At 42.4% G+C, this 20,802-nt stretch overlaps 1 protein-coding gene across 1 annotated transcript; it reads left to right on the top strand.

The window, feature by feature from the left end:
- Positions 1-846: 846 nt before the first annotated feature.
- Positions 847-20,256, top strand: LOC139174316 (NTPase KAP family P-loop domain-containing protein 1-like). Its single transcript, XM_070764612.1, has 4 exons — positions 847-906; positions 11,180-11,348; positions 17,380-17,511; positions 18,434-20,256. The coding sequence occupies exons 1-4, from the start codon at positions 847-849 to the stop codon at positions 20,254-20,256; spliced, it is 2,184 nt and encodes a 727-aa protein (XP_070620713.1).
- The last annotated feature ends 546 nt before the right edge of the window (positions 20,257-20,802 follow it).

The following is a 20,802-nucleotide window of genomic DNA, read 5'->3' as shown; positions in this document are numbered from 1 at the left end:
AATAATTTTAATTGGTTCCAGCCCTCAAAAAACTCACAAAGTTAGTCTAAATTATGCAGAAAGACATGTTTTTAATGAAGAAATGTACATGTACATATAAATGAATAATGAAGTTTCTTTCACTTAACTTGTAAACTTTCTTAAACTTTTAAATTTACATATGTTCAACTTCTCTGCCACCCAATCCTGTAGGACAGAGGTCCCCAACCCTTTTTGCACCAGGGACCGGCTTTAAGCGATCAAGAGAGGAATGGGTGAATGAATGGATGGAGGGTGGGAAGGAAGGAAGGAAAGAGGGAAGGGACAGGAACAGAGGAAGGAAGCAAGGAAACTTATGAAAGGGGAGAGTAAGAGAGGAATGAGTGAAGGGAGGGAGGGAGGGAAGAAGGTGGGAAGGAGAAAGAAAAGAAGAAATATAGGAAGGGAAGGTAAAAGAGAGAAAGAAAAAGAGCAAGAAAGAAAGCTGCAAGCACCCCCCCGAGCCCCCCAGGCCGGCTGCAACCTTTTAAAACACGCGCGCCGCTTCGCAGCTGTCTCCTGAAGCCGAACGCGGAAGTTAGCGTTTGGCTTCAGGAGACAGCTCCTTGGCGCTTGTATCTCGAATTTGGGCTTGTAAGTAGAACAAAAATATCTCTCCCCTCCCAGCTCTTATCTCGAGTTGCTCTTAAGTAGAGCAGCTCTTATGTCGGGGTTCCACTGTATTGATATACCCACGAAAACCCTCATTGTGTATTGGACAAAATAAATAAATAAAAATAAATAAAAAATAACGTGATGGATGGACACCTTCAAAGCTGACACAACCAGAGCATAGAATGGCTGAAAGAAATAAGGCAAAATCGGACGATGGGATGGGATCTGGCTCATAGAGATCCCCATGAGATTACCAAGAGATCACCGACACCAGTAGGTGGCAGAAAGCCTATCTGAGAAGTTTGGCCAATTGCAAATTCTCCAGGCCTCAGGTTGAAGCTGGCTGGGACTCCGAGCCTTCCTTGAATGCCTGCCAGAAATGGGCTGTTGCCCCAAATTTGGGGTTCAATTTTGGTCGTACGCCGAGGACTACCTCTGGTGCAAGATCGGAAGATCCGGAGAGAATCACCAAAAATCAGACGTAGCTTTATTTATCACCGTCAATTCTTGAATGATTAATGCAAACATGCACAGCTACAAGGTGTTTTCTGTACCTCCCTCAATCTTTTTGGGGCGTCCTTTCATTTCATTTCATTTATTTATTTATTTATTTATTTTGTCCAATACACAATGAGGGTTTTAGTGGGTATATATCTATATACACATAGTAAAATACATGATGAAGGTTATAGAGGAGATACTCATAGTAAAATATATCTAAGAAATAATATAAAAGAAGATAAAGTAATAGAACATATCAATGAAGGAATAGAAGAAGAGATATAGGAATAGAAGAAAGGAATAGGAGATATAGGAGAGCAATAGGACAGGGGACGGAAGGCACTCTAGTGCACTTGTACTCGCCCCTTACTGACCTCTTAGGAATCTGGAGAGGTCAACCGTAGATAATCTAAGGGTAAAGTGTTGGGGGTTTGGGGATGACACTATGGAGTCCGGTAATGAGTTCCACGCTTCGACAACTCGATTACTGAAGTCATATTTTTTACAGTCAAGTTTGGAGCGGTTAATATTAAGTTTAAATCTGTTGCGTGCTTTTCTGTTGTTGTGGTTGAAGCTGAAGTAGTCGCCGACAGGCAGGACGTTGCAGCGTATGATCTTGTGCACAATACTTAGATCTTGTTTAAGGCATCATAGTTCTAAGCTTTCAAGACCCAGGATTGAAAGTCTAGTCTCGTAGGGTATTCTGTTTTGAGTGGAGGAGTGAAGGGCTCTTCTGGTGAAGTATCTTTGGACATTTTCAAGGGTGTTGGTGTCTGAGATGCGATATGGGTTCCAAACAGAGCTCTATTCGAGGATGAACCATCCAAACCAAAATTTGAGGAAGGGAACCCGAACATCAAGGAAAGAGTGGGGACAAATGGACACCCACATTCAAAATTATTCCAGGGTTCGGTTAAGTTTCCTTCCCGCAGTCTGGCCCGTGTGCTTCCCCAGACCGGCAAAGGTGGAGGTGTAAATGCTCCCTTTCGCAATCTGGGCCCAGAAACAGGTTGAGGGAGATTGCCGCAATCTGAAAGGAGGTTCTCTGGAGGTGGAATGCGTCAGAACACTCTGCATGCCAACAGAGGAGAATCTGGAGGACCAGTGCCTTGCCAAGACCTGTAAGGTCCCGCCGGCTCAGATCAAGTTGGATGCTTTGGGTACCCAGGAGATAAGCGACGAGAGGAGATTTGGATATCTACTCCAGGCCAACTCATGTGATCTGGGGTGAGTCCTTTTCACGGTGGAGGAGACGATGGAGGAGTGGGTTGGACCTCAGACAGGGCAAGGAGCTTGTGCTGGCTGAATGAATGGGGGGGGAAAAAATATTGCTAAAATGACACGGTCTCCTCCCCCCCAATTCTGTAACAGGATATTGAAGTGGACATTTGGGGTGACTAAGCTTCCAAAGTTCTTACTTCTTCCTCCTCCTCATCGGTTACTAAGAGGTACTACGTCATCGCCGGACCCAAAGAACTTTCTCCAACCTTATGGGAGTGCCAGATTGCAATCCCCATATTTATATTTATATTATATTTAATTGGATTTGTATGCTGCCCCTCTCCGAGGACTTGGGGCAGCTCATAGCATATATAGTAGACATGACAGTACAATTAATACAATTTAAAAAAAAAATTCTGAAACATTTTAAAAAACATTAATTAACATTATTGCATATTATTTTACTGAAAGAGTAGTAGATCCTTGGAACAAACTTCCAGCAGACGTGGTAGATAAATCCATAGTCACTGAATTTAAACATGCCAGGGATAAACATCTATCCATGCTAAGATAAAATACAGAAAATAGTATAAGGGCAGACTAGATGGACCAGGAGGTCTTTTTCTGCCGTCAGACTTCTATGTTTCTATGTTTCTATTCACTCAATAACTTATGCTAAAAACATTCGTTGGTCAGGGGCAAGATTTAATTACCCTAGGCCTGACAACAAAGATGAGTTTTAAAACTCTTTTGGAAGGCAAGGAGGCTGGGGGCAGTGCGAATCTCCAGGGGGAGCTGATTCCAGAGGGCCGGGGCCCCCACAGAGAAGGCTCTTCCCCATAATTCCCAGCCAAGGGGCTTTTCAGCATCCTGGCACCAAGCAGTGTTTAAATCTTTCTCTTTTATCTCTCTGGGATGCTGATTGATGTCCTAAAAATGCGAGTTCCAGGTGTATTTATAAATGAAGAGACAACAGCCATTTCGATCTCCGGAACGTTTAAAATTTATTTAAAACTACTAAAATTAACTAAGCTTTCGTTAGTTCTCTACTAACGTCGTCAGACTGTTAAAATCCCCATTAGTAGAGGACTAACGAAAGCTTAGTTAATTTTAGTGGTTTTTAATAAATTTTACAAATTCCGGAGATCGCAATGGCTGTTGCTTCTTCATTTATATCTACCTATCTACCTATCTACCTACCTATCTATCTATCTTCCTATCTATCTTCCTATCTATCTATCTTCCTATCTTCCTATCTATCTATCTATCTATCTATCTATCTATCTATCTATCTATCTATCTATCTATCTATCTATCTATCATCTGAATACGATAGCCCTATCAGGTTGGTTCAGGTTGTAAAACAGGACGGAATTCACATAACAACTGTCCCCCACTGCAACAGATAATAGTGGTCACAAGTCAATACTATCTGTATTAGTGGATAAAAACATTTAAAGTGTAGAACCTCTCTGGAAAGAATATTTGTGGCCTGTTTGCTTCATTCTTGGAAATCTAGGCTTAATTGTACACCAGAGCGGAATATTTGGCCGATATTTGGACATTATCTAACAAGGCGGATCTCAAGGTTCAAACTTTTGAAACTCCACAATTTTTTTTCTTCTTCTTCAAAACAGCCAAGCTTGCATGGACCTGAATGATCAGCTTAAGAAATACTAATATTAAAAGGGAAAGAAGTGGGTGTCATTCATTTGCTATTATTATCTCATATATAAGGGATTTTGAAATATTGGAAAGAATAAGGTGATACACGGTTGATTCACGCCGTTTGCCAGAAGGTGAAATTCCTAGATTTCGCTTTGGAGGCTTGTATGATCAATCAAGGAGAATATTTGTAGCTCAGGGTTGAATTGAGGGGTCCCTAAGCTTGTTTTCTTTCTTCCAGATGTTCCCCCACCCAAAGGTGACATTAACCTTAAGTAACCAACTTAACGCAGATCTTGCGGGAGAGAGAGAAACGTCACGAACAGTACAAAGCTATACAGTGGTACCTCTACTTAAGAACTTCATTCGTTCCGTGACCAGGTTCTTAAGTAGAAACGTTTGTAAGTAGAAGCAATTTTTCCCATAGGACTCAGTGTAAAAGCAAATAATGCGTGCAAACCCATCAGGAAAGAAATAAAAGCTCGGAATTTGGGTGGGAGTAAGAGGAGGAGGAGGAGGAGGAAGAAGAAGAAGAAGAGGAGGAGGAGGAGGAGGAAGAAGAGGAGGAGGAGGAGGAGGAGGAGGAAGAAGAAGAAGAAGAGGAGGAGGAGGAGGAGGAAGAAGAGGAGGAGGAGGAGGAAGAAGAATTAGAATTAGAAGAAGAAGAAGTAGAATTAGAAGAAGAAGAAGAAGTAGAATTAGAAGAAGAAGAAGAAGAAGAAGAAGAAGAAGAAGTAGAATTAGAAGAAGAAGAAGTAGAAGAAGTAGAATTAGAAGAAGAAGAAGAAGAATTAGAAGAAGAAGTAGAAGTAGAAGAAGAAGAAGAAGAAGAAGAAGAAGAAGAAGAAGAAGAAGAAGAAGAAGAAGAAGAAGAAGAAGAAGAAGAAGAAGAGGACAATCACTGTCCAGAGCGAAGGGAGCATTTCTTTTTTCTGGGCGCTGGCAGAGGTTTATTCCGTCTCCAAGCATCCAAAGAAGGAAAATGCTTTGTTTGCTCTGGGCTGCCAAAGCCTCCTTAAGCGCCACTGAAAGGCTCCTCTGGCAGCCCAGAAAAGCCTGAGATGGCTGGAATTAAAGAGGGAATAGCAGGAAACTGGCCGGGCCTTCATGCTGCTCTCAAATTTCCTGGGAAATTTTTCCGGGCTCAGGTTCTTAAGTAGAAAATGGTTCTTGAGAAGAGGCAAAAAAAAACCTTGAACACCCAGTTCTTATCTAGAAAAGTTCTTAAGCAGAGGCGTTCTTAAGTAGAGGTACCACTGTATAGTTATGTCTTATTCCTTAAACTATGAGTAAGAGATCTGAAGGTTTAGTCAACAGGGTTGGGAGTATCAAAGAAGGAAGCCAAAAATGAAATTATCAAGATGTGTTCCAAGCAACTACAAAGCCACATTGTTCTGTCTGAAAGAAAGAAAGAGAGAAAGAGAGAGAGAGAGAGAGAGAAAGAAAGGAAGGAAGGAAGAAAGGAAGAAAGAAAAAGAGAGAGAGAGAAAGAAAGAAAGAAAGAAAGAAAGGAAGGAAGAAAGGAAGGAAGGGAGAGAAAGAGAAAGAGAAAGAAAGAAAGAAAGAGAAAGAAAGAAAGAAAGAGAAAAGAAAGAGAGAGAGAGAGAGAAAGAAAGAAAGAGGAAGGAAGGAAGGAAGAGAAAGAAAGAAAGAAAGAGAAAGAAAGAAAGAGAAAGAAAGAGAGAGAGAAAGAAAGAGAGAGAGAAAGAAAGAAAGAAAGAAAGAAAGAAAGAGAAAGAAAGAGAGAGAAAGAAAGAGAAAGAAAGAGAGAAAGAAAGAGAGAGAGAGAAAGAAAGAAAGAGAAAGAAAGAAAGAAAGAAAGAAAGAAAGAAAGAAAGAAAGAAAGAAAGAAAGAAAGAGGCAAGGCAGAGAATTAAAAATAGCCAAGGCCTTGAACCAACTCCCTGCTTAGGAAATATTTACATATTTGGGGCTATTTATAGTGAGCTTCCTTAGTTCTTTTAGAACAGGGGAAGAGACAGAACGGGGCTGAAAAACCAACTCTTAATCTCCTTCTCTTAAATCAGTTTGCAAAAAAATATCAAAATGTCAAAGGTAGCATTTCCCCAGGCTAAAAGTGGAAGGATGGAGAAGTTTCACCTGCCTTTTTTTTGTATCTGCTGGGGATGTTTGCAGAGTTGGTTTAAAAAAAAAAGAAAAATTCAAATTCAGCCGCCATGATGGTGGTGAGATCAAAACTCTGCCAGTGGTTGGCAACATCTGGCAAAGACTGAAATGCTATTTATTTATTTATTCATTCATTCATTCATTCATTCATCCATTCATTCATTTATAACTGAGATTAGAACTGCCCCCACCCTCCTTGCCTTTCGTAAACTCCTTAAAACCCACCTCTGTCGTCAAGCGTGGGGGAACTGAGACATCTCCCCCTGCCCATGTAGTTTTTGTGCATGATATGACTGTATGTGTGTTTTTTATATTGGGGTTCCTTGCTTTTTAGACTTTTTAAATGTACTATTGTTATTTTAGATTCTAATTATTAGATTTGTCATTATGTATTGTTTTTATCACTGTTGTGAGCCGCCCCAAGTCTACCATTGTGAGAAAGGTTGTAAAATGGGACAAAGGTCACTTCGCGCCGAGCAATCTAAATGTTGGGCTCAGCTGTGGCCGTAACTCGGGGACTACCTGCTATATTTACGTCTGATTTTGTAGATCCAGCTGCTTTTTTTTCAGGCTGGGTTTACAGGAAGAGGCGATACAGGAAATGCCTTCTTAATCAATACCTGGAAGATTTGATTGTGGTTAGGTTGGGATCCCACGCCGAGCCTTCTCCAAAGCCACCTCTGCAGGTTTAGTCATTGAGCTTGGTTCGAGGTCATCCCTTGAAGATCTTGTTTACCCAACACTTCAAACTAGCAATTATATCTTCACTCGTTGAGATGAGAAGGAGCTGCAGTGATCTGCGTATAGCCCTCAATTACAACAGGCAGAGAGGCTATCCTCCTCCGAGTAGCACATGAGAGTGCACGTATCAGACCGATGCGCCTTCAAACGAACCTCGAGGGCTGCCACCAACATAGCATTTCTACATTTGATTTATTTATTTATGTATTCATTCATTTGTCCAATACACAAATACATAGGAAGAAAGATGGACATGTGATAATATAAAAGAGGGTGAAAGTGAACTTAGAGGAGAGGATATATGAAAGGAAGAGAATATATAAGATAGGTGGAAAAAAAGGAAAGACAATTGGACAGGGGACGAAAGGCACACCAGTGCACTTATGTACGCCCCTTACTGGCCTCTTAGGAATCTGGAGAGGTCAATCGTAGAGAGTCTAAGGGAGACGTGTTGGGGGTTAGGGGTTGACACAATTGAGTCCGGTAATGAGTTCCACGCTTCGACAACTCGATTGTTGAAATCATATTTTTTACAGTCAAGTTTGGGCCGGTTCGTATTAAGTTTGAATCTGTTGCGTGCTCTTGTGTTGTTGCGGTTGAAGCTGAAGTAGTCATTGGCTGGTAAGACATTGCAGCATATGATCTTGTGGGCAATGCTCAGATCGTGTTTTAGGCGCCGTAGTTCTAGGCTTTCTAGGCCCAGGATTGTTAGTCTATTCTCGTAGGATATTCTGTTTCCAGTGGAGGAGTGAAGAGCTCTTCTGGTGAAATATCTTTGGACATTTTCAAGGGTGTTGATGTCTGAGATGTGGCATGGGTTCCAGACAGATGAGCAGTAGTCTAGGATGGGTCTGGCAAAAGTTTTGTAGGCTCTTGTGAGTAGGGTGAGGTTGCCTGAGCAGAAGCTGCGTAGGATCAGGTTGACAACTCTAGAAGCTTTTTTGGCGATATTGTTGCAGTGGGCTTTAGCCCTTAGGTCATTCGATATTAGTATTCCAAGGTCCTTTACAGAATGTGGGTTGGCAGTGAGAGATTCTTTATTCAGTTCGTATGTGCGGTTAGGATTCTTTTTGCCAATGTGGAGGGTAGAGCATTTGTTGGTTGATATTTGAAGTTAACTAATTGGAAGGAATGTTCTATGGCAGGGTTTCTCAACCTTGGCCAAGCTAAGCTGGGTGGACTTCAACTCCCAGAATTCCCTAGCCAGGATGCTTCACCCCCAGCCACCACCCACTCCCAGCACTGCAGAAGCATCTGAAGCAAAAATAAAGCTCAAGAAAGCAACCAAACTGAGTAAAATTCCAACGGAAATCTCGCACAGTTTTATCCTACATATTTCTTGCAAAGGGAAATGTTTTAAGGCTGCTGTTCTGCAGACATTCAACCAAGGACCCTTAACATTGGATGGATGCCCTGCATTTGCTAAATCGATGACACATCCACTGGGATTTGTAAAGTCAAGGATTTAAAAAATCTTAATCTTCTTGCACAATAATCTTAAATTAGATCACTGTTTCTCAACCTTGGTCACTTGAAGATGTGTGGATTTGAACTTCCATAATTCCCCAGCCATGTGCTTTAAGATCTGTAGACTTCAATTCTCAGAATTCCCCAGCCAGCAAGTTTTAAGATACATGGACTTCAACTCCCAGAATTCCCCAGCTACTCCTAGGAGTCCACACATTTTTTAAAAAATCATGGCTGAGAAAACTGTTGTACAACCTTCGAAATTAGGTTATTTTTTTACTTTCAGTACCCAAAATACAGTGGAACTCTTTTCTGTATAAATATCCATAGATTGTTCATTGTTTGGCCATTTATTCAAATGAGGACAGAAAGAGAGAGAGAGAGCGCGTGTCGAAGCGTGGAACTCATTACCAGACTCAATAGTGTCAACCCCTAACCCCCAACATTTCTGCCTTAGTCTATCCACGATTGACCTCTCCAGGTTCCTAAGAGGTCAGTAAGGGGCGTGCATAAGTGCACTAGTGTGCCTTTCGTCCCCTGTCCAATTGTCTTCCCTTTATCTCATATATCATATATATTTTCTTCCTCTCATATATTTTCCCTTCTATTTTACATATTATCTTTATATATATTACTTCATGTCTATTCTCTTCCATATGTATTGTGTATTGGACAAAGAATAAATAAATTAAATAAATAAATAAAAGAGAGAGAAAGAGAGAGTGAGTGAGAGAGAGACAGAGAGAAGAATTATATTTTCACAAAGATTGGTTTAAACATCAGTGAATGAATGCCTGGGATTTAAATGACCCCCCAAATTTTGCAGTGAAGTTTCTGCAGCTATTCCATGCCAATGTCCAACCCACTCATAACCATCTTAAAGAGAGGTTATTTGGAGAATTTAAGAGAGATAATTGGCTGTTTTTGGCATAGAAGTGGAAGTTCTGCCCCCAATTTTTATCCTAAAGCAAGCAAAGTATAAGTAAACTTTTTCTGTCACTGGAAGAGAATGTCACTAAAGAACAGAAAAGGAGGAAAAATCCAATTTTTTTTGGATAAAACATCAGTACTGTAATGTTTTAGTAATACAGTGGCTGAAATATTTTGTCATCTCAATTAGCATTCTTGGTATGCCAAACCTGGTTTAAAAGGAGCTTCTGATTAGCCACATCTTTGGGTTTTTAATTTAGTTGGTCTTTTTTTTCCCAACTTAAAGAGAACTTGCAGCCAATTGTGAAGAGCAGTGGAATCTGGAGCTTCAAAAACCAAAATTACAACTCTCCTTCCTTCCTTCCTTCCTTCCTTTCTTCCTTCCTTCCTTCCTTCCTTCCTTCCTTCCTTCCTTCCTTCCCTTGCTATTTTTTTTTTCACTTAATGGACCCAGTTTCTGTAACCTGAATCCTGCAAACAAGAAAAAGTCAGAGAGAAAAACCCTGTTGATACAAATGCATATATTCCAGATGTGGCTTGATATACAGCGATCCCTCGTTTTTCGTGGGGGATGCGTTCCAAGAGCACCCGTGAAAAATGAATTTCTGTGAAGTAGAGGAAAGATATTTTTTTATGTATTTAACGAGTATTTGGACTTTTAAAACCCACCCTTTGCATTAAACAGTCATTCTGTAATGTTTCTCAGCTGGAACTACATGTGGTATCCTACCAGTTTCTTTAATAGAGTACAGTAGTACTGTAGAAGAATTTTAATGGATTTAAAATTTTCAATGGATTTAATGGATTTAAGCCCCCTTTGAAAACCCATGAACTAGCGAATCCACGAAAGATGAACCGCGAAGTAGCGAGGGATTACTGTACATGTTTTGTTCATCCATTCTTATTAGCTTACCTCTCCCAAGTAACCAGGTTTAATCAACAGACTCAAACTCAACCCTGATAAGACGGAGTGGCTGTGGGTCTTGCCTCCCCAGGACAATTCCATCTGTCCATCCATTACCCTGGGGGGGGGGGAATTACTAACCCCCTCAGAGAGGGTGCACAACTTGGACGTCCTCCTCGATCCACAGCTGACATTAGAGAAACATCTTTCAGCTGTGGTGAGGGGGGTGTTTGCCCAGGTTCGCCTGGTGCACCAGTTGCGGCCCTATCTGGACCGGGAGTCACTGCTCACAGTCACTCATGCCCTCATCACCTCGAGGCTCGACTACTGTAACGCTCTCTACATGGGGCTACCTTTGAAAAGTGTTCGGAAACTTCAGATCGTGCAGAATGCAGCTGCGAGAGCAATCATGGGCTTCCCTAAATATGCCCATGTCACACCAACACTCCACAGTCTGCATTGGTTGCCGATCAGTTTCCGGTCACAATTCAAAGTGTTGGTTATGACCTATAAAGCCCTTCATGCCACCGGACCAGATTATCTCCGGGACCGCCTTCTGCCGCACGAATCCCAGCGACCAGTTAGGTCCCACAGAGCTGGCCTTCTCCGGGTCCCGTCGACTAAACAATGTCGTTTGGCGGGACCCAGGGGAAGAGCCTTCTCTGTGGCGGCCCCGGCCCTCTGGAACCAACTCCCCCCAGAGATTAGAATAGCCCCCACCCTTCTTGCCTTTCGTAAGCTTCTTAAAACCCACCTCTGTCGTCAAGCGTGGGGGAACTGAGATATTCTTTCCCCCTAGGCTTCTACAATTTATGCATGGTATGTTTGTATGTATGACTGGTTTTAAAATAAGGGTTTTTAGCTGCTTTAGTAATGGATTGTCGCATGTTGTTTTTACCACTGTTGTTGGCCGCCCCGAGTCTACGGAGAGGGGCGGCATACAAATCCAATAAATAAATAAATAAAGTTTGCTTGATCTACTTCTGGCAGGTGCCAATCTGTCTGGGAAGTCCGGTTGATAGTCCACCAACTCCAGAGCTGATGAATTACTATGACGAGGAAGTGGTCAGACTGCACCATGGGGAGGACTGCCATGAAACGGGCTGCATGTGCTCGAGCCGGGAAACCCATTTTAGCCACGCCGAGTCCCACAATACAGGTAGGCCCAGCATCTAATTCACACCTGCTGGATTTAGGTAAATGCCGATTACCACTGGGACCACCTGTACAGAATGCAGCTGCGAGAGCAATCATGGGCTTTCCAAGAAATGCCCATGTAACACCAACACTCCGCAGTTTGCATTGGTTGCCGGTCACAATTCAAAGTGTTGGTCGTCATCTATAAAGCCCTTCATGGCACCGGACCAGGGTATCTCCGGGACCGCCTTCTGCCGCACGAATCCCAGTGACTGGTTAGGTCCCACAGAGTGGGCCTTCTCCGGGTCCCGTCAAGAAAACAATGTCGTTTGGCGGGGCCCAGGGGAAGAGCCTTCTCTGTGGCGGCCCCGACCCTCTGGAACCAACTCCCCCCAGAGATTACAATTACCCCCACCCTCCTCGCCTTTCGCAAGCTTCTAAAAACCCACCTCTGTCGTCAGGCATGGGGGAATTGAGATATTCTTTCCCCCTAAGCCTTTACAATTTATGCATGGCATGATTGTTTTTATGTATGCTTGGTTTTAGAATTAAGGGTGGGTTTTTTTTAGCTGTTTTGTATAGGATTTACATGCTGTTTTTATTCTGTTGTTAGCCGCCCCGAGTCTGCGGAGAGGGGTGGCATACAAATCCAATATAATGAAATGAATGAAATGAAATACACTGGTTTATGCCAGAGTCGTCGTAGTTCGATTTTAAGATCCTGATATCGGCTGCATTTTTCTTCCTGTTTTTCATCCATTGGGCTGTCACCTATGGTGACATCAATGATGCACCCTTTTTTCTTTTCCACAATTGTGAGGTCCAGTGTATTGTGTTCCAAAACCTTGTCAGTTTGAATTTGAAAGTCCCAAAAGTATTTCGGCATGTTTGTTTTCAACCACCTTCTCAGGTTGTCTATTATTTATTGTTGTTGTTGTTGTATTTATTTATTTATTTGTGACCCTCCCGGGTAGCTTCCGACAGACAACGTGAATGGAGGGGAATCGGATTCACTTAACAACCGGTTTGATTCATTTAACAACTGTAATGACTTGTTAACACCTGCGGCCAAAAAATGTCAAAAAATCAACACCGGTCACAATTCAAAGTGTTGGTTATGACCTATAAAGCCCTTCATGGCACCGGGCCAGATTATCTCAGGGACCGCCTTCTGCAACACGAATCCCAGCGACCAGTTAGGTCCCACAGAGTGGGCCTTCTCCAGGTCCCGTCGACTAAACAATGTCCCAGGGGAAGAGCCTTCTCTGTGGCGGCCCCGGCCCTCTGGAACCAACTCCCCCCAGAGATTAGAACAGCCCCCACCCTCCTTGCCTTTCGTAAGCTCCTCAAAACCCACCTCTGCCGTCAGGCATGGGGGAACTAAGATATTCTTTCCCCCTTAGGCTTTTACAATTTATGCATGGTATGTTTGTATGTATGATTGGTTTTATAACAAGGGTTTTTAGCTGTTTTAGTATTGGATTTTTACATTCTGTTTTTATCACTGTTGTTAGCCGCCCCGAGTCTACGGAGAGGGGCGGCATACAAATCCAATTAATAATAATAATAATAATAATAATAATAATAATAATAATAATAATTCAGGTCCCATAAGTCCAAGACTGCCTGTGCACTAAAATTTGATTTAAGAGGCTGTCAAAAAAAGCACGCCTAGAGGCCCAGGTTGCAAATAACCATCCCATAACTTTGGGGTTTCTGCAACCGTCGTAAATCCTAGCCAGTTGCCAAGTACCCAAATTTGTTTACATTACTTTGGGCCACGCTGTAACAGTCATAAATGCAAGGACCGGGCGTAAGTCCGTTTTTTCCAGCACTGTTGTAACTTTGAATACTTGCTAAACAGATTGTTGTAACTCAAAGACTGCCTGATGAGTACAGTGTTCCCTCGCTTTTCGCGGGGGGATGCGTTCCGAGACCACCCGCGAAAGTTGAATTTCCGCGAAGTAGAGATGCGGAAGTAAATACACTATTTTTGGCTATGAACAGCATCACAAGCCTTCCCTTAACACTTTAAACCCCTAAATTGCAATTTCCCATTCCCTTAGCAACCATTTAGATTATTGCTCACCTTGTTTCTTTATTAAAGTTTATTTTAAAAAAAAATTATTAAAGGTGGACAAAAGTTTGGTGATGATATATGATGTCATCGGGCAGGAAAAACCGTGGTATAGGGGGGGAAACCGCAAAGTATTTTTTAATTAACATTTTTGGAAAACCGTGGTATAGACTTTTCGTGAAGTTCGAACCCGCGAAAATCGAGGGAACAATCTACTTTGAAACGAACGTATGTTCGTGTCTTGCAAATCTTAGAACTGTTCCCTAAAGTTGCCTTCCGAATACTTTTCGTCTTCAGCAAAGTTCAGTAACAGTTCTAACATTTGCAACAGTTCCTTTAAGTGGGGAGGTAATTAACGTTTGCTTTTAAAACTGGATTAAATACACAGTAGTTATTTTCTTTATCAGCATAATGTGTTAAATGTTTTCTCTTCCGTTCTTCATTATGCCTTCCCTCGCTGGCTTTGCAAACAACCAGTTGAGTGGCTCTTAAATTGCTAGGTTTTGTTCCCTGACATAGTTTTTCCAGAATGAATGAACTTGGGGGCTGATTAATCAGCCCTGTGATATTGTCTCTCTAATTGTTAAATAACGCTTTGCAGATTTTTGCATCTCTTTATTATTCTTTATTATTGTGTTAACTTCACTAAGTATGTGCAACCTGTGGCTTGCAGCCTGCATGTGCCCCTGGACACCACGTAACGTGGCCCCACGTGATAATTTAAAAATATTTTAAAATAAAGTTTGTTATTTCTATAAAGGTAAAATCCTGGGCCTAGAAAGCCTAGAACTAAGACGCCTTAAACAAGATCTAAATATTGCCCACAAGATCATATGCTGCCATGTCCTGCCTGTCGGCGACTACTTCAGCTTCAACCACAACAACACAAGAGCACACAACAGATTTAAACTTAATATTAACCGCTCCAAACTTGACTGTAAAAAATATGACTTCCGTAACCGAGTTGTCGAAGCGTGGAACTCATTACCGGACTCCATAGTGTCATCCCCAAACCCCCAACACTTTACCCTTAGATTATCCACGGTTGACCTCTCCAGATTCCTAAGAGGTCAGTAAGGGGCGAGTACAAGTGCACTAGAGTGCCTTCCGTCCCCTGTCCTATTGCTCTCCTATATCTCCTATACCTTTCTTCTATTCCTATATCTCTTCTTCTATTCTTTCATTGATATGTTCTATTACTATACCTTCTTTTCTATTCTTTCTTAGATATATTTTACTATGAGTATCTCCTCTATAACCTTCATCATGTATTTTACTATGTGTATATAGATATATACCCACTAAAACCCTCATTGTGTATTGGACAAAATAAATAAATAAAAATAAATAAATAAAACTTCCTCTCGTGCATATGTACTAATCGTTCTCGAGTCTTATCTTCATTACAAAGCTGAAGAGCCAGCATGTGGCTCTTTAGAATAGAATAAAAATAGAATAAATAAGTTTATTGTCACTTTGAATGTATAGTACACTGATCGGTTGCCTGGAACCTTGACATCGGCATACATTAAAATGAAATTTCATTGCATACAGCTCCCAAAGGGTCACCACCTCCAATATACACCGCATGAACATGAGAAAATAAATAAATACAAAATTATGTAAACGCCCACACATATTCATATAAATCTATTGAATTTAAAAAAAATTCAGTACAAAGGGAATTTCAAGTCACAAGCTTTTTAGATTTATATAGAATCATAGAAGACTGACGGCAGAAAAAGACCTCATGGTCCATTTAGTCTGCCCTTATACTATTTCCTGTATTTTATCTTACAATGGATATATGTTTATCCCAGGCATGTTTAAATTCAGTCACTGTGGATTTATCTACCACGTCCGCTGGAAGTTTGTTCCAAGCATCTACGACTCTTTCAGTCAAATAATATTTTCTCATGTTGCTTTTGATCTTTCCCCACATTTGTAAGACTAGTTAATTTTAAGTTAAATTGGATTTAAGATGGTTTTTTTCCCCATTGTCTTTTTAATATGTTGTAAGACGCCCCAGGTCCTCGGAGAGGGGCAGCATATAAATCTCAATCAATCAATCAATCAATCAATAAACAAACAAACAAACAAATAACATTAAATAATTATTAAAATAATTAAATCAATAAATAACATTAAATAAATAAATAACATTAAATAAATAGATAAATAAATAGATAAATAAATAACATTAAATAAATAACATTAAATAAATAACATTAAATAAATAAAATTAAACAAACAAACACATGAAAATAGGATGGTAAATAAACACTCAGCTCTTTCCACAAAGGGGTGGGAAAAAAACGCCTGAGGGGGGAAAAAACACTAAAGAAATCTCAGGCCTACTTTGAGGCATTTACAATATGATGAGTTACACAAACTAATTATACTAATTACTCTCCAATGATTATATTTTTTCCCCTTTCGGCAGCTCTTTGGGGAACAAAAGGCCTATCTATCTATCTATCTATCTATCTATCTATCTATCTATCTATCTATCTATCTATCTATCTATCTATCTATCTATCTATCTATCGGGGATGGTTTTTCCATAGTGACGCTTTAAGCTAATAGTGTTTCTCAGTCTTGGCAACTTGTGGACTTCAACTCCCAGAATTCCCCAGTCCGTCATGTTGGGAATCCATCCATCTTAATTTTGCCACAACGAAGAGGGAGTCAAGCTATTCTCCAACGCACCTGAGGGCAATACAAGAAGCAATGGGTGGAAACTAAACAAGGAGAGAAGCAACTGAGAACTAGGGAGAAATTTCCTGACAGTTAGAAAAGTTAATCCGTGGAACAGAAGTTGCCTCCAGAAGTTGAGAATGCCCCAACACTGGAAGTTTTTAAGCAGATGTTGGATAACCAGCTGTCTGGAGTAGTGGAGGGTTTCCTGCCTAAGCAGGGGGTTGGACTACAAGACCTCCAAGGTCCCTTCCAACTCTGTTTGTTGTTGTTGTTGTTGTTGCTGCTGCTACAGCCATTGTTATTATTATTATTATTATTATTATTATTATTATTATTATTATTATTACATTATAATAATTATAATAATTATAATAATTATAATAATTCAATTCAATTCAATTTATTAGATTTGTATGCCGCCCCTCTCCGAGGACTCGGGGCGGCTCACAACAGTAAAAAAAAACCCAGTATAACAATGGAACAAATCTAATAATAAAATATATAAAAACCTCAACAATTAAAAACCATACAGTACATACACATCAAACGTGAAATATAATAAGCCTGGGAGAGATCTCTTAGTTCCCCCATGCCTGGCAATATAGGTGGGTCTTAAGTAACTTGCGAAAGACAAGGAGGGTGGGGGCCGTTCTAATCTCCGGGGGGAGTTGATTCCAGAGGGCCGGGGCCGCCACAGAGAAGGCTCTTCCCCTGGGGCCCGCCAAATGACATTGTTTAGTCGACGGGATCCGGAGAAGGCCAACTCTTTGGGACCTTATCGGGCACTGGGATTCGTGAGGTATTCTGGTCCAGTGCCATGTAGGGCTTTAAAGGTCATTACCAATAAAAGTCATTATTATTATTATTATTAATAATAATAGTTCATGAAGTCTTTCCTGATACGTTTTATGCTTAAGACCTTCCACCATTCTTGTAGCCTGTCTTTGGACCCGTTCAATTTTGTCAATACCTTTTTGTAGGTGAGGTCTCAATCACAATCTCCCTCTTCCTGCTTGTTATACCTCTAGCTATGCAGCCAAGCATCCTACTTGCTTTTCTTACCGCCCGACCACACTGCTCACCCATTTTGAGACTGTCAGAAATCACTACCCCTAAAACCTTCTCTTCTGAAGTTTTTACTAACACAGAACGGCCAATGCAATACTCAGATGGAGGATTCCTTTTCCCCAAGTGCATTATTTTACATTTGGAAACCTTGACTCTCTGGTTGTTTTCCATTCCATTTCTCTCTCTCTCTCTCTTTTCCACTCTTCAGATTTGATGACGGAAGATGACATTTATTGCTGCTCGTTATCGAAGACATTGTGCCATACTTCCACCCCGGTCACTGTGGGTTTCTATTCACCCTGTGGAACACGCATCCACTCTCTGCTGGATCAGATTGCAGGTCAGTGGGGAAGCCATCTAGGTAGACCCCTCGGTAGGAGGTCCTCCTCCTATTCTCTCTTTTGGAAGAGAGAAGTGGCCTCACAGGAGTCATAGTGCTGTCACACAACTTGTGTTATTGGTGTCACTAAGTAACATCATCAGTGCTAGAAAGGAGGGAAGTTTATGGAGGAGAAGAAGGGAAGGGGAAGGGGAAAGGAGGAGAAGACGGAGGAAGAATAAATGATGATGATGATGATTGAGGAGGAGATGGAGAAGGAGGACGAAGGGGGAGGAGAAAGGAGGAGAAGGAGAAGATGGGGGGAAAAGAAATGATGATGGAGGAGGAGGAGAAGGAGGAGATGGAGATAGAGAAGGAGGAAAAGGAGGAGAAAGGAGGACAAGGAGAAGACAGAGGAAGAAGAAATGATGATAATGGAGGAGGAGGAGGAAAGAGAGAAGGAGACAGAGAAAAAGGAAGAGGAGGATGAAGGGGGAGGAGTAAGGAGGAGGAGGAGATGGATGAAAAAGAAATGATGATGGGGGAGGAGGAAGGGGGAGGAGTAAGGAGGAAGAGGAGAAAGAGAAGGAGAAGGAAAAAGAAATGATGATGATGGAGGAGGAGAGGAGAAGTAGGAAGAGGAGGAGAAAGTAGAAGATGGAGGGAAAATACATGATGATGGAGATGGAGGAGAAGGAGGGCTGTGGAGTCTTTGGTGATCTCTGGTGGTTATCCTGCAGATGTTTCATGACCCAACTAGGAACATCATCTGATGACATTACTTCATTGGGTGATGAAACATTGGCAAGAAAACCACCAACCTCAGAGAACACCAAGGAACCCACATCTCAACCTCGAGCTACAAATATTCCCTCCTCTAGACAGGAGGCCTTTGATAGCTTGGCAGAGCTTCTTTTGACCATTTCTGAATGACCTTTTGCAGGATGCATGCTCAGAGAATCCATCCGACGGGAAGAAGCCGAATTCAACAGGACTCACCAGAGGTCCCGAGTCCCAGAAGGCGTGAACTACCTGACCCTCCTCTGGTACATCGTCTTCTACCAACCGGTCATCACCGAGACGCACCTCCGAAGAAAAACCATCGAGTTCCTCTTCATAAGATTTAGCGCCTGGGAATACGCAGGCAGTGACAAATTGTGGGCTGGACTGGTCACCACCCTGTGTGACCATATCCGCCAACACTTCGGCCCTCTTCCCCTCAGTTTCTACCACGTGGTGGGAAGCCGCCCGCAATACGCCTCGGGGTTCACCCAAGAAGAGTGGAGGCTTAAGAAGAAAACGTGCTGCACCGCAGGAGGACTTGTTGTGATTTTGCTCGCTGGTGCCGGGCTGGCTGCTACTGCCCTCCTTGTGCCAGGGATAAGGGACGGCACGGTCTTGACGTACCTTGGTAGCGCCTTCGCGGCCCTTTCGGGCTCAGGGCTCGTCATCGCCATCAGCCCTGTGATTAAGAACTTGCTCATCAGCCAGAAGAAGAAGATCGAGAGCATGACCAGCGATGAGAAGTTCACCAGCCACTTGGGTTTCATGAGTGCGGTGAAGAGCGAGATTGAGGTCCTCACCAGCTTCATCTACTACATGGAAATCTTCGAACGTCGGCGGCTGAGAATCGTCTTTGAGATCACGTGTTTGGATATGTGTTACCCGGAGCGGGTGGTTGGGGTGTTGAACGCCATCAACACGCTCCTCTCCGACAGGAATGCCCCCTTCATCTTCATCCTGGTGGTCGACCCCTGTGTCATCGTTTCTTGCTTGGAGCAGGCGAGCACCATGAAGGGAATGGCAGACAACGGCTACCTGTACCTCAACCGCACCGTGACGCTTCCTTTCTCCATCCCGGAAATTGGCATCAAGTCCAAGATGCGTTGTTTGCACGAGGCCTTCCAGACTCGGGAAGATCTGATGTACGGCATCATCACAAGGAACATGGGGTTGGGAGGGACCAAGACCAAGGGGAACAGTGAAGCAGTGGTGAACTTAGAAGCGGTGGTTCAAGAAGACCAACCCCAGATCGACGCGATGGCTGTGCAATACATCCACGAAGCTTTTCATTGCTTACACAACGAACAAGACTGCCTCTACCATTATGTCCCAGATAGCATTATCCAGATGAGGAGGATCGTCAACACCATCCCCGTTACCATCAGGTTGATGACGCAACAGCACCTGTTGAGGCACAACCTGTGTCCCCGTGCAGTGGCCAGTTGGGTAGTCTTGACCAACCAGTGGCCGTGTCGCTTGAGTTGGATCCTCCAATGCATGGAAGATAAGTTGCAGTGCCAACCACCCAACGACTACGAGAAGGAAACAATGTGGGACGTCTTTGTGGAGATCTGCCCTGAGCTGTTCTCCAAGCACAAGGAACTCGATAATATCATGGCCTTGGATGGCGACCCCGAACTTTTTGAGAGATTCTTGTCCCACGATTTTCCCTTCACGGTGCAAGAAGGGAAGAAATTCCTGAAGTATACTGTGAACTTAGACCATTCCATAAGATGTAAGATGAGTCAGCTGCAGGCCCTGGCGACTCTGGAGAACTACAGAAAAGATGGAACAAAGTCAGAGGAGAGGGCAACATGCACACTAGGGCGAAAGCAACTTAGTTTGGAAGGCAGGAGCAAGAAAAACACAGAAAGCCGTATAGATCAGGGGTTGGAAAATATGGGCCCTGTGTCAGCTTCACCTCCCAAAATTGTTGAGCCCCCTAGCCCAGGAATTCTGGGAGTTGAAGCCCATAGGTGGTAAATATCTGCGGAGATTTTTCAGTCGTCCAGATCAAGGGTCTCCAACCATGGCAACTTTAAGACTTGTGGACTTCAACTCCCAAAATTCCTCAGCCAGCAAAGCGTGGCTGAGGAATTCTGGGAGTTGAAGTCCACAAGTCTTAGAAGTTGCCAAGGTTGGAGACCCCTGATCCTGATTGTCCCAAAAGTGACTTTTCCAAAAGAACAACGGGACTTACTTGCTGTTCTTTTTTTCTTTGAAAAGGTTTTGCTTCTCATCCAAAAAATTTCTTCTGTTCTATCTCAAGGACTGAAGTAGTTTCTTGGATGAGAAGTAAAAACCCAGTTGCCTTTTGGAGAAGCATCTTTGGGGCAGAGAAGAGGTCATAGTTGCCCACCTATAGAACTATTGATCGTCCTTGACTTACAACCATTCACTGAAAACCCATTTGAAGTTACAACACTGAAAAAATGATTTACCCTGTCCTCACATTTTTGATTGTAGCATCCCCCATGGTCATGCGGTCAAAATTCAGGCCACGGGCCATTGGCACATATTTATGACAAT

The sequence above is a fragment of the Erythrolamprus reginae genome, chromosome 11, assembly GCF_031021105.1.
Source record: "Erythrolamprus reginae isolate rEryReg1 chromosome 11, rEryReg1.hap1, whole genome shotgun sequence".
Taxonomy (NCBI): Eukaryota; Metazoa; Chordata; class Lepidosauria; order Squamata; family Dipsadidae; genus Erythrolamprus; species Erythrolamprus reginae.
This window is presented reverse-complemented; position numbering and strand designations above follow the sequence as displayed.